Source organism: Saccostrea cucullata, unplaced genomic scaffold (assembly GCF_032062105.1).
Source record: "Saccostrea cucullata isolate Sc308-1 unplaced genomic scaffold, CSIRO_AGI_Scuc_v1 ctg113, whole genome shotgun sequence".
Classification (NCBI taxonomy): domain Eukaryota; kingdom Metazoa; phylum Mollusca; class Bivalvia; order Ostreida; family Ostreidae; genus Saccostrea; species Saccostrea cuccullata.
This window is the reverse complement of record NW_026927961.1, coordinates 152,862-166,123: the sequence shown is the minus strand read 5'-3', so window position 1 is coordinate 166,123 and position 13,262 is coordinate 152,862. Positions and strand designations below refer to the sequence as shown.

Below are 13,262 nucleotides of genomic sequence, written 5' to 3'. Positions count from 1 at the left end.
GGACTGGAAATCGAACCCGGGACCCTTCCATCTCCAGTCACATGCTCTACCAACTGAGCTACCCAGGCCGATATCCACGGCCCAAACCATTACATTTCTCCTCCTTAAATGGTCTTTGGGCTCGATGACCAACTGTCTGAACAACACAAGTTCTTATTACCCCCTGGCAGGACTTTCACCTGCAGTTAATGTGGTGGTCAATGGCACCAAATCTGTAACAGGAGAGTGAGAAAATGTATGGCTGGACCGGGAATCGAACCCAGGACCCCTGCATCTCCAGTCAGGTGCTCTACCAACTGAGCTATCGAGGCCGATAATCCACGACCCAAACCATTACACTTGTTTAAAATGATAAAACCTAACAGGATAGTATTCTACATTTAAAATGTCATTGTGGATTCTGGTCACACATAAATCAATAAATATGGAAATGCTTTGATTTGAAAATATATTGCATAAAAGCGTTTAAGGTTTATTTTAATCAACATTTTTTGGACATTTCATTTAGGCCATAATAAAAATATTCCAAGATTCTCATCCCCGCCCGCCCCGATTTTATACCCCCGCCTCGATTTTTTTTATTTCTGGTTTTTTTTTGTCTTAATACTGATCGGGATTCATCTACCATTCTACTTTCGTTTTAAATCCCGCGAAAGTTAGTCTCGTTCAACAAGACCCTCGGCTGTCTCCGTAAATCTCCGACCAGCCAGAGGCTGCTGGTCGGAGTTTACGGAGACAGCCGAGCGTCTGGTTGAACGAGACTACGCGAAAGTCGACATGATTTTGACAGCTGAAAAGATGGTATATTGCTGTAATTAATACATGTGTATATATTTTAAACAAGGGTCATTGGTTGAAAAAGATCGGTGATGATGTGAAGTAAGAGATTATTATTCGGGTATTGTAGATAAAATTACACCGATTGACCAGGTCATTAAAAATCTGCAAAATTGAAAAAATAAAAAATATAAAATGAAAGCCGCCCGCTCGCCTCGATTTTTAAAAATATTCGGATGAGAATCTAGCAATTTATTTATTATGGCCTTATTTTGGTATTTTTAGTGTGATGAATTGATCTGTTTACAAATACCCCAATCGAACCAAGTTCTTTTACATATTATCTGCATGGCATAAAATTGTAGCAATCAGCTTAACAATTATTGTACACTTTAAATGTTTTTACCTTCTCTGAAGGCATTTTCGGTTGCCAAATCAAACGCTTAAACCGGTGATATGAAAGCTATTTTACCATCACTAACGCCGCCATTTTCAAGCTTTCCACAGGTATGTACGTAAATCGGAATGTGTAACGACATACTTTGACATGTTTGAGAAGGATGAAATAGAATTCTTATGATAATAATTTGAAAATCAGCATTAAAAATAAATGGTAATTAAATGAATATATTTTTAATTCAATATATAACTTTCTAACAAGAGATATGATTTTACGACATCAACATTTTCGCCTTCTTCCAAAAACTCTTCACAGCGCGAGATTGGAAAAAAAGTTTTGGCCACTTCCTAGTTTCTGTGTTTGGACAACATTTATACAGTAACACGTTTGGATGAATGCAAAATCTTATGAAATAATTCAAGATATGTAAGTTCTTATCATCTATTTTAGTGTTTTTAAATCATATTTAGTACATTACCTTACTTTTCATGGTTGGTAGTCGAGTAAATTCGAACGGTTACAGATTTTTAGCATTTCTAATGTACACAAGATGACATTTTTAGTGTATTTTATTTACAAGAATATTTTTTACATGGATTATAAATATTTGCTTTTTTCTTTAAAACAGATTGTCTATTCTGATAAAAAGAATATGTGGAGAATTTTGATTCTCCTGCTGTTTGGTGGAGGTGGTGTGAGAGCCTCTGTGAGTATCCAGCCCGGAGTGGAGACGCCATTAGATGTGGTGGTTGTAGGAGGGGGGATAGCAGGAATGGCAGCCGCTAGGAAACTGACCAATTCTCCAGAGAAGTATTCTGTCAAGGTCCTTGAGGCGTGCAAGAATAGATATGGTGGGCGTGTGTACACCGACAGAAAAGGGAGCGTTAGGGGTAAGAATAGTACTGAAGTGTGTTTGACACATTTAAATTATTTTTATTTTTTTAGAATAAGTAAACTGACAACAAATTCATATATTTTCATTCGCTGTGTTTTTTTACTAAGCCAACAGTGAAATTGATTTGAATACCATTTTCGTGTATACTCACATGTAGAAATATACACGGAGAAACGTGCGTTAACGTGATGTAACAATGAGACTGCAGCGACTTTAGTAAAAATGCAACGATATAGGGCAGCAAGAAATTGAAATAATTAGTATATTTTAGTTGCTTCCAAACATGTGAAATGTAAATATAAGGAATGTTTTAAAGGAAACGTCGGGTCTAGAATAACTTTTTGATATTTCTTTCATTGAATGGTCATTAATGAATTTTACTTTACACTGCCATTTGTTTTTACTTAATTATAAAGTAATAAGACATCAAAGTTATGAATGTACTGGCTGCTGGAGGCTGCCTTGTTGAGAGATAAAGTTATCGCGCTTGCTAAATATTTCCCACAATCCTCAATTTTATGATGTCTTTGGGGTACATTGGCTCTAAGTGTAAACATTATCATGTCGGAATCACATTGTGAAAATGTGACAACTAAGTGCTTGCAATTTCATTTTGGATCTGAATGTAATAAAGGAAATATAATTTCACATTCGTATGCTTGTAGTGTTTCAGAATTCAGGAAATAAAAGAAGGAATTAATAATAAAAAGCCATAAACTTGATAAACTTGCCGGGATTTAACTTTAATTAAAAAATAGCTGCAAAGGTTGTATATTTTACCTGATTTTAATTCAAACTTTTTAAAGTTCAAATGTACCTGAAGGATGATTCCATATAAATCTCACTAAATCATAGTGTGAATTGAAGTACTTGAAAAGAAGATTTTAAAAGGTTTCTCTATATATCACACACTATGTAAAACATCTGGCATTTAATCTGGCCCCACCCTAGCCAAGGTTTTCATGCTGCTCCAATTAAGCCAAACTTGAAATTTAACTGCTGTTATCTGCAGTGCATGATTCCACATGAGTTTTCTTTCCTGGCCCAGTGGATCTTCAGGTGACCTTTTAAAGATATTTCCTATATATTCGTGTGTTGTGTGTTGTGTGTCGTGCGTCGTGTGTTAACATTTAAACATTTTCAGCTTCTTCTCTGCAACCATTGAACCAATTTCAACAAATTTGGCACAAAGCATCTATGGGTGAGGATGATTCCACATGAGTTTCATCTTTCCTGGCCCAGTGGTTCTGGAGAAGAAAACCATTCAAATTTTTGCATATATTTAAAAATTTCTTCTTTTTTGGACATCAAGCAGTCAAACTGTTTGCATGATTGTAATCAAATTGAATCCACTACCATAATTGTGAAATTCATGGCCCTGGGGTCAGTGGTTCTAGTGAAGAAGATTTTTTAAATATTTTTCCTATATATTCCTATGAAAATGCATTATTTCTTTGAAAATCTTCTTCTCTGCTCCTGGGTATTAAATAAACAAACTAAGTACATACATGATGAGGATGCTTCCAAAATTGTGAATTTTCCTGGCCCAGTGGTTCTGGAGAAGTTTTGGTGTAAGGGTTTTTCCTATATATTATATATATAAAAAACATGAATTCTTTGAAAATCATCTTCTCTGCCCCTGGGTATTAAATAAACTAACTAAGTCTACACTACCTGAGGATGATTCCATAATTGTGATTTTCCTGGCCCAGTGGTTCTGGTGTGAAGATTTTTAAGATTTTTCATATATTCTATGTAAAATTTGGATTCTCTGCCATTTTGGCCCCAAATTGCCTAAGTGGTTATGATGAGCAAACTTGACTCTACACTATTGGATGCTTCCACATGAGTTTCAAGGGTTCTGGTGTGTGTGGAGAAGAAGATTTTTTAAAAATGCCATTAATTTTTAACAAATTTATGATTCTCTGCTCCTAGGTATTAAATAAACTAACCCTGAATAGTTATGATGAGCAAAGTGTCTCCTTCCAAAATTGTGAATTTTGTGCCAAGTTTGGTTTCTGGTGTTGGGGGGGGGGTTCTTGATTATATAGATGAAAATGTGAAAAGTTTAAAAATCTTCTTCACTGCTCCTACGATTAACAACAACAACTAAGTGCATAGTTATGATGAGCAAGAGTGCCTCAACCAAAATTGTGAATTTTATGAGCTAAAAGCCATAAACTTGATAAACTTGTTGGGATTTAACTTTAATTAAAAATGTAGCTGCAAAGGTTGTATATTTTACCTGATTTTAATTCAAACTTTTTAAAGTTCAAATGTGTCCAAGAAGGATGTTAATAAATCTCCTATAAATAAACAATTGTGTGAATTAGCTTATTTCTGTTATAAGATATTAATGATTGTTTTTTTTATATAGTGAAAATACATTAAATCTTTGAAAATTTTCTTCTCAAAGCGCTTTACAATACATATATAGTACCCCAGCAGACCTTAACAATCCAGAATTGTGAATTTCAGGCCCCAAGGGTCAGTGTCAGTGTAGAACACTAACATTCTGGGGGGGGGGGGAGGGGCTACCCCTTATATACTTGGGTGGATGAATTAATTGTTTGAAATCTGCCCTTTGTAAGGACAAACATTTATTTATTTTTTGCCAGGCAATTTTAAGGGTCACAACCTTTGTGCAATGTGTGGACCTAGGGTCAGGGGTTTTTGTCACAGTGTTAACCACTGGACTAGTCTACCGCTATTTCTCTGCAGTCACAAACACACTGACTCTATACATCTGGCATTTAATCTGTCTACACTACATCAGCAACGGCCATGATAAGGTTTTCCCCATGCTGCTCCAATTAAGCTATCAAAATCAAATTTAACTGCTGTTATCAGCAGTGCAGTGTTATATGATGCAGCTTTTCTTTTTATATGAAAGGTACTGTTTTATATATAGAAATTAAAATTCTGACCCAACGTTCCCTTTAAGTTTACTGTGAATTATTGGTGTGAGAATCACACAGACTTGCACGTAGGCATATTTTTCAATGAAGCGCGCTAATGCCCACGTGACAAGTCTGTGTGATTCACACACCAATAACTCACACAAAACTTAAAAACATTCCTTAAGTAGACTTAATCATGTTAATACAAAAGATACATGTACTTTTACCTGTGTTACTGTGTATTTTTGTTATTGAGGTGTGGAAGGAGATCTTGGAGCTAGTTTCTTGAATTCTGGAGTCCCTAACAACCCTCTGTTGGAGTTAACAAAATCTTTGGAGATTGCTGTTGAGTTGACAGGATTTGTACAGCTGTATGCTCCGAGTCAGAATAAAGTATTTACTCCTGAAGAAACTACTCATGTCTTCTCAGAGCTGCTCTCGGTAATCTCACTTTATTTTTACATTAGAATCAAAGTTAAGGAATTTAAGTATAACCAAGTGTGAGATCAAGTTCATTCAGATAATATAAGTATTTAGATGGAACGTTCATTTGACACAGGTGGTAAGGAAAGCTGTTGAAAAGGCATTTGTCAAGGGAAATGATCGCCCTCTTCCAGAGGCTGTCAAGGAGGAGTTGTCTTCCTTTAAGACTGATGTTGACAAATCTGTCCTGTCTGGACTGATATCCTCCCATTACGCTTTGTCCGAGGGAAACTTCTCTACAGTGATGTTTAGACCAGAGAAAGACTTTGGCTGGGACAAAGTAGTTGTTGATGGATTTGACCAAATTGTTGATGGGTATGTTCTGGTTCTTGGGGGAAAAGTATAAGAGTAGCATTAAAATTATTTTAAAAGGTTCAATAGACCAATCCACACTTTACAAAAGTTGTTTCCCTTTGTGGGGTCAACCAAAAGGTCAAAAGGGAAAGAAACAACATTTCTCCTCTTTATGCTACCAAACATTTGGGTGGGCTATGATGAATCCACTGTGTTTAAATTGTTTTCTTTGGATGTGTGGGTAGCCCCAACATCGGGCAATCAGTATGCACTATGCAACGATTTTTCCCAGTCAAATGACAGAGTTACAAACCTGAAAACTACAAAGGGTACTGTGAGGATTCTATGGGTTTATCCCCTAAGATGGCGGCCAAGGGACATAACTTTTGAAAAGTGTGGATTCAACTATTATAATTTTAATAATAATGTAGAGAATATTTGTGATAAAGAGGCCAACCCTGCAAGACATACATGTACATTTTCCACCATTAGACTGATTACTAAGTATAGCTATGGATTTAAGTTGGACTAATTATTATATGTCTTTAAAAATACTCATATACAAAACTCTGTACCATTTTAGTAGTATTGCATCTTTATGTATGTGTTTTTCTTTCTCTTTTAGTATTGTCAGTGGTGAAGGGACAGAATTTCCAATTGCTGTTGAACTAGAAGCCATCGTACGTCAAATCACATACGACAAGAAAACAAAAAAGTACAAGGTTCGTACGTTTAATCGGGAGCAGCACGAGGCCGACATAGTAATTGTGGCAGTACCACTGGGAATTCTACAGAAGGGGGAGATCGTGTTTGGTGATCCTCAGAAAAAAAGTAAAAGTTCCGTAGCTAATATGCCAGACACATGGCACGATACCATACGAAACAAGTTAGGTAAGAAGATTCTTACTGAATGCACTTAACATGCTACAAAAAAATATTGTATGTGTACTTATTTTAACTTGTTAAGCATTTTAGAGAAAATGTAGGTTTGGACAATAGATGAACACAGTCTATTGATGGATTTATTGTTTACAGTTTGTTCACAATTTTGACACTGTACCACTTTCTGATAACAGGAGTAAGTTTCTCCAACAAACTTGTGGTGGAGTTTGATGACATCTTCTGGCCTCCTGATGTGGGTGTTTTCACCATGGCAACAGACGATGAAAAAGAGGCTGGTTTTCTCCAGACCTGGTTCAATCTACACAGACTTATCAATAAACCAGTGTTGATGGGGACCATTGTGGGACCTATTGCTAAAAATTATGAGAGCTGGACTGATGATGAAGTTAAAAACAAAGGTTTGGACCGAGATTATTTTTATTTTCCTGACCGAAAGACTTATACTTAAATGTTTTTTCATCCATAAAAAATCACTCTTAACAGACTTCAAGAGAAGGAGATTTCATTTCAGTTATGGAAAACCTAGAGAAGATTTTTGGAGCACAAGTACAGAATAAAAGTATCAAACAGATAAAGAGGTCTGCCTGGCAGGAAAATGTAAATACCAGGGGGGTCCAATCATTTCCAAGAGTAGGTTAGTAGAATAATGGTTTGTTCAGATAGACTTCTGGATCTATGATTTATTTATAGTGATGAAACAAATCTCACTTATATTAACAAAATACAGTCTTATTATAACCCTTAACATCAATTTCCTATGGTAAACAGTGTCTGTCAGTGCATTTTGAAGTGTTTTTCACTATTTATGACTTGGATTGTACTGTAGGTTTCTAATTTTATGGGAGGAATTAATTATCGCATACCGGTAATTTCACAAGAAGCATCAGTCATGAATTAAAATTACTCGCTTTATTAGTCCCTGATATCTGAATCACAAGTTAAACAAGACAAAATAACATTTAAAAATTTGGCATATAGCATCATTGAAAAATCGTCCGGATAAGCAGTCAAACTGTTGGTATGATTGTAATCAGCATTGGTCCTCTATTGTGAAATTCATGGCCCCAGGGTCAGGGATTCTAGTGCTAGGGCATATCTTTATTATATAGAAGGTCCACTGTATTAACAAAATACAGTCTTATTATAACCCTTAACATCAATTTCCTATGGTAAACAGTGTCTGTATATATATATGTGCATTTTGAAAATGTTTTTCACTGCATTTATGACTTGGATTGTACTGTAGGTTTTGAAATCTGTTCTTAATTTTATGGGAGGAATTAAAAATTTTATCGCATACACAACTGGTGGTTATTTCACAAGAAGTAACCAAATTAAGCATGCTAAATGTATAGTTATGATAAACAATGGTGCCTCTTTCAAAATTGTGAATTTCAAGGCATTTGGTTTAAAATAGTCAAACCAAATTCTTTATTTTTATAGTGCTGAAATCCATGTTAATTCTCTTGATCAACCAACCATTTGCAAATAATTATTCTCATGATTTGATGTAAAAGAGCCATTTTGCCATAATAAGTACCAGCGAAAAACAAGGAATCTACAGTATGGGACACAACCTAAATTTCTATTTGATTATAAAAGAACTTCATTTACCTGGGCAAAAGATAGAAATTAGTGACTGTAATCTGCTTAGTACATTATACAATAATGGAAGTTAATTTTTTCAGGGACTACAGCAGAACACCTGAAGATTTTATCAGAACCGCGATGCCCGGGACTTTACTTTGCTGGAGAATACACTATAGTGGAGCACCTGAGTACAGCCCACGGGGCCTATATGTCTGGTATCAGAGCAGCAGACCAGGTTCTGTCAGGGTACTGCCAACAACAGGAGGAGGAGAGGAAGAAGGCAGAGAAGAAGAAAAAGAAGAAGAAGTCGGAGAAGGGAGAGGAAGACTCAGACAAGGAGGAGGAAGAGGAGGATACAGATAGTGAGGAGGAGAGGGAAGTATCTGTCAAACCAAAGAAAAGTAAGGAACGGATCATACTGTCTGAGGAGCGGAGGAAGAAGGCCCAGGAGAGGGATGAACTGTGAGAGATATGGTCAAATAAAAGGAAGTGTTTACAATGAAGGGAGATTAGTAGGGTGTGATTGTTGAGTGGGGGAAAATTATGTGTCAGGTGATATATGGAAGTACCCATTTGATTTGTAGAAATATTGACTTGGTTCATGAAGCATCATAAAAAAATCTGTCATTCTGAGTGCCATATGTAACTCTTCCATGATCTTCATACACTGATCTGCTTAATATAGAAATCAAGAAATTCTAAAGAAAAAATACCCAGAATTTGTATTTGGTCAAAATCTAAACTAGAATTACAGTTAGTGGTACTAGTATTTAAAGTCGTTTTGCAAAATTATGAGAGGAAGAGTTTTCATAGAAAACTTAAAAGAAAAAAGAGTTTAACAGTACTCACAGCAATACAAGAATACATAGAAAATTTGTTCATTTTTTAGAATATACACATACCGGTATTTATTACAAATACCAGTAGTAGAATGACAGTTCTGAAAAGATTTACATATATGTATACATTTGATTTGTGAGAGAGGACTTGAATACTTATCATGCCTGAGGCAAAAGAGAGTAACTGTTGTTAATATTGTTCCATTTTTCCTCGGTGTGGGTTGTGAGTGCTTGTATTACTACTACTTACATTTTTTATGTACTTGATTTAGCATTTATCAGGACGCATATGTTCATTTGTGTGTGTGAAATCTACAAGTAATATTCATGTAATCCGGAATTTTTCGTAATTATCATCTTTTCATTTCCGACATTTTTTAGTTTTCATTTCCGACATTGTTTTGCTTTCATTTCCGACATTTTTCTGATAGTACTTTTAGTAACAGATTTGAAGACTTAACCTATGAAAAATTTAAAGGAATACAAATCACAAATTAATCATTGAAATCCAATTTCTAAGTTTTTGTAAAATCAATGAAACGACTGTGAAAATGGAAAATGCCTAATTAAAGTTTGAGCAATTGATTCAATGATGTTAACTCTTCGCAGATGTAAAGCAGAAAAAAAGACTTAGTGCCACATGTATGCAAATACACGTGTATGTATAATAAATGGATTTATATATATATTTATCTATACGAGGGCCGTTCAAAAATTATGCGTACTTGTTGCACAGAAAAAATATTTGACAACATAATGGGGCAAAATGTCACACATAATATAAAAGAATCTTTACTTGTATGGTCTTCAAAATTTCATATCAAAATATTGTAAATCGGTATCAATTTTGAGTGATTTTTTCAGGACATATCATTGAGTCACAGAGCAGCAAAATCTTCGATGTCACAGGCATTATAAAAAAAATATGTGATTGAGCTTTCATTTTCTCAACATTTTTCAAAGAGTATCTGTACAGTTTGAGTTACCTTATCTACTCAACATCCAAACACCATTTCTTGTCATGACAAGCTTAAAATCTATTAAACAAGTAAAGAATATTTTTTTTGTTTTAAAACCAAAAACTATGTATTATTTAGAGAACTCGACAGGTTCTGTATCGTAGATACAAATTTGGGGGCAGACGAGTGCGGAAGCAAAGTCTCCGCCCCCAAATTTGTATCTACGATACAGAACCTGTCGAGTTCTCTAAATGATTTGTGACACGATCAATCAAAAATAGCTCCGCCCACTTTATAACTTTGCAGCATCCAAACTTCCGCCAGAGTTCTGTAGATGAGGCCCCGACGGGGAGTACGCATCCGCAGTATATATATTTCCACGGAAAACGTAAAATTCGGTCAGATTTGTTTTGACAATTTAAGGGGGTAGACGTAATCGAGTGATAGTCAGTCTTGATGGATAAATTGGAGGATTTAACCGTAATTGTTGTGATCTATTGTTATAATTGTAGATGGAGATTTATCATAATTTATTTCAGGGGTCTTAATCCCGGGTTAACTAGATTTACAAAAACAGGATTTACAGAAAATTCTTCGATGGACTTTGATGTCAGGGATTTTTATTTTCAAACTGAATTGCGACATTAAAAACGGAGTGAAAGAGACGTGTGACTGTCGTCAGCGAGAAGGATTTTTTCCGTGATAGCGAATTTTCTGTTTCGTGTGGATTGTTCAAAATTAGGTACAGAGGATGTTTTCCGTTATTGCGATTTTTTTTTACTTTCGATCGAAATTACGTGTAGATTCTGTGTGGAATAAGTTTTTAGAAAGTGATTGAGAAATTTTGACATTCTACATTCTCAGGAAAATACCGGGTATTTCTTAAAAATTAATAATAGGAAAACATCAGTATTTATTATGTGTACGTGCTAGCTTTGCTAAATTGAATCAGATTTATTTTTAGACCGTGCTGTATTTTAGATACAGAATAGTTGGCAAATACAATACTGTATACAAGGCTAATGCAGAACGGAAAGTAGCTCCGCCCACCACAGTCCCGTTCTGTATTGCTAATACAGAACAGTAAACTTCAAAGAAAAACACCGCTATCGTGTCACAATTATGAGATATAGTGTGGCATTGGTGACTCTCAATCACATTCTTCACAGTCCGGATAAAGTTTACGTCGATAATCTTCTTCCCGTCCTCCCATATATAGCCTAAACAGAGTACGATAGAGTACTTTAGAGTACGCTAGAAAAATTATGCTATTTAATGCAATAAAATTGTTTATTTATGTATGTACAACTTGATTAAACATTATTATAAACTTATATTGCAATATTTGTTTCAAATATTTGTTTTTAGCGATATTTTGACAAGAAAATAACATACATAATTCAAGGCATTCAAGATTACTAATACCCCAATCTCGATTACTATTTTGTTTCAGACTTACTTACTAAAGACTTGCAACCAAGTTTTATCAAATATTGAATTAATTGCGTGTGTTAATATATTGCACATTCACAATGAAACATTTCAACATGTTCAAGTTAAATTAGATCAGGATCAAAGTTACAATGAACCGTAACCTGAAATCAAAAATGTGAAATAACTATGGATGGGTATCGCCAAAAATTTCGTATCGCGATATATCACGATTTTTTCCCACAATATCACGATAATATCGTGATATTCTTAAAAGCAGTTTTTACAATGATTTTATATGAAAAGTAATTATTTTTCTAAAAAATATGCTAGAAAAACAAAATTTTACTTTCTTGAAATTTTTATGTATATTAAATCAATTATGTTTGGACAGTAAGATGCCGTCCTTTTCACTTTTTACAACATTTTTTATACTTTCTGTAATTGTAATTTGAAAAATTGAACAAATAAATGATTAATTTCGGGACTTTATAATATGTACCTAAAGACCGGTATTTAGATCTCCTTATCACAATACGTATCACACAACAAAAAATCGCGATACACCGGTATACCGATAAAATCGCACATTCCTAGAAATAACTCCTAAAATAAGGAAAACGTGCACATTTTATTTAAAATATATATTCAATATGTTAAACTTAAGTAGAAATACATACAAAGCATTTTAATTGCATTAAATTATAAAATATTACTAGCGTACTCTAAAGTACTCATTCATACTAGCGTACTCTGTTTAGTAGGACTGCCTTTTTACAGAGGTCTAACAGTCTAAAATTTCAATTTGCTATTTGTGGACGAATGTCACGAATACCCTAGTTTACTACATGTTTTATTATGCATATTTTGGATCTATGTTGGCGATATCTCGAAAATTACACAGAATTTAACAAAAGTGTGGTGTGCCGTCAATTCAGGAGACGTCATTTTCACAGTCGTTTTCATGGGAATCGCATCAGAGAAAAATCACTATATTTCTGTTAGTACTTCAAATATCACGTCAGAAATCTAAATACATAATAAAAGAACAATTTAAAGATACATTTGAAAAAATTGTCGAAAAGTATCGCTAATTATTGAAAATTAATGAGTTAAATTTTGGATTCCGCATGCTTTTGCTTCAAATTTTTTGTCATGCTCCGTACCTCTTCATCAGCGATATCAACATACCGATAATTTTAGTAGAATTTTTTTAAAATAAGAAAATTTTGCCCAAAATTTATTGGAATCTTTAAGATACATATTTCTCTGAAATTTCATAATATATGACGTCTATAAGAGTAAATAATAGCACAGTCCGCGTAATTTTTGAACGGCCCTCGTATATATATATATTAATCAATATCTTGCAATAAATACTTTTAAAATTTCATTTTTGCTGACTAGGAAAACAATAAATTGCTGCACAGGTAAACTCCGGAAATGAAAACAAAACTATGTCGGAAATGAAATTTTAAAAGAATGTCGGAAATGAAATTAAAAAAATGTCGGGAAATGAAATGCAGCAAATCAGGGGAAGACCACAATTTTTTTCTAGATGTGGAAAAGATAATTCTCAGGTGATTTAAAAGCATTTCATTATAAACACTCGTACTTAGACATATTTATACTAAAATTTGTCAATACATGCAAGAATATGATTTAAAATAATGAAAAAGAAATGATTTTTCATTTAAAATATTTTTCACATAAAGGTCTAGAATGAATAGCATTTTTATGCATTTAAAATGCTTGCAAATTAGTGTTTAATAATGAAAGGTTTTGCAGTTT

At 34.2% G+C, this 13,262-nt stretch overlaps 2 protein-coding genes across 6 annotated transcripts in view; one reads left to right on the top strand and one right to left on the bottom strand.

The window, feature by feature from the left end:
• The window catches only part of LOC134276018 (cytoplasmic dynein 2 intermediate chain 1-like), a 30,716-nt gene extending 29,429 nt beyond the window's left edge, over window positions 1–1,287 (bottom strand). For all 5 annotated transcript variants that reach the window (XM_062758305.1, XM_062758304.1, XM_062758306.1 and 2 more), the window contains exon 1: window positions 1,184–1,287. In XM_062758305.1, the coding sequence (XP_062614289.1) occupies window positions 1,184–1,198 (15 nt within the window). In that variant the 5' untranslated portion in view covers window positions 1,199–1,287. The remainder of the gene's footprint in view (window positions 1–1,183) is intronic.
• A 298-nt stretch (window positions 1,288–1,585) lies between these two features.
• LOC134276016 (uncharacterized) lies at window positions 1,586–8,712 on the top strand. The gene is made up of 8 exons (XM_062758303.1): window positions 1,586–1,603; window positions 1,806–2,067; window positions 5,229–5,413; window positions 5,532–5,770; window positions 6,375–6,640; window positions 6,826–7,050; window positions 7,164–7,286; window positions 8,341–8,712. The coding sequence occupies exons 2-8, from the start codon at window positions 1,830–1,832 to the stop codon at window positions 8,706–8,708; spliced, it is 1,644 nt and encodes a 547-aa protein (XP_062614287.1). The 5' UTR covers window positions 1,586–1,603; window positions 1,806–1,829; the 3' UTR covers window positions 8,709–8,712.
• The last annotated feature ends 4,550 nt before the right edge of the window (window positions 8,713–13,262 follow it).

Bases quoted from the DNA above. Each gene is read 5' to 3' on its own strand.
- LOC134276016 (XM_062758303.1), top strand. From the start codon at position 1,830: ATGTGGAGAATTTTGATTCTCCTGCTGTTTGGTGGAGGTGGTGTGAGA. The intron at 7,051-7,163 runs GTTTGGACCGAG...ATTTCATTTCAG, and splicing joins TGATGAAGTTAAAAACAAAG to TTATGGAAAACCTAGAGAAG. The intron at 7,287-8,340 runs GTTAGTAGAATA...TAATTTTTTCAG, and splicing joins CCAATCATTTCCAAGAGTAG to GGACTACAGCAGAACACCTG.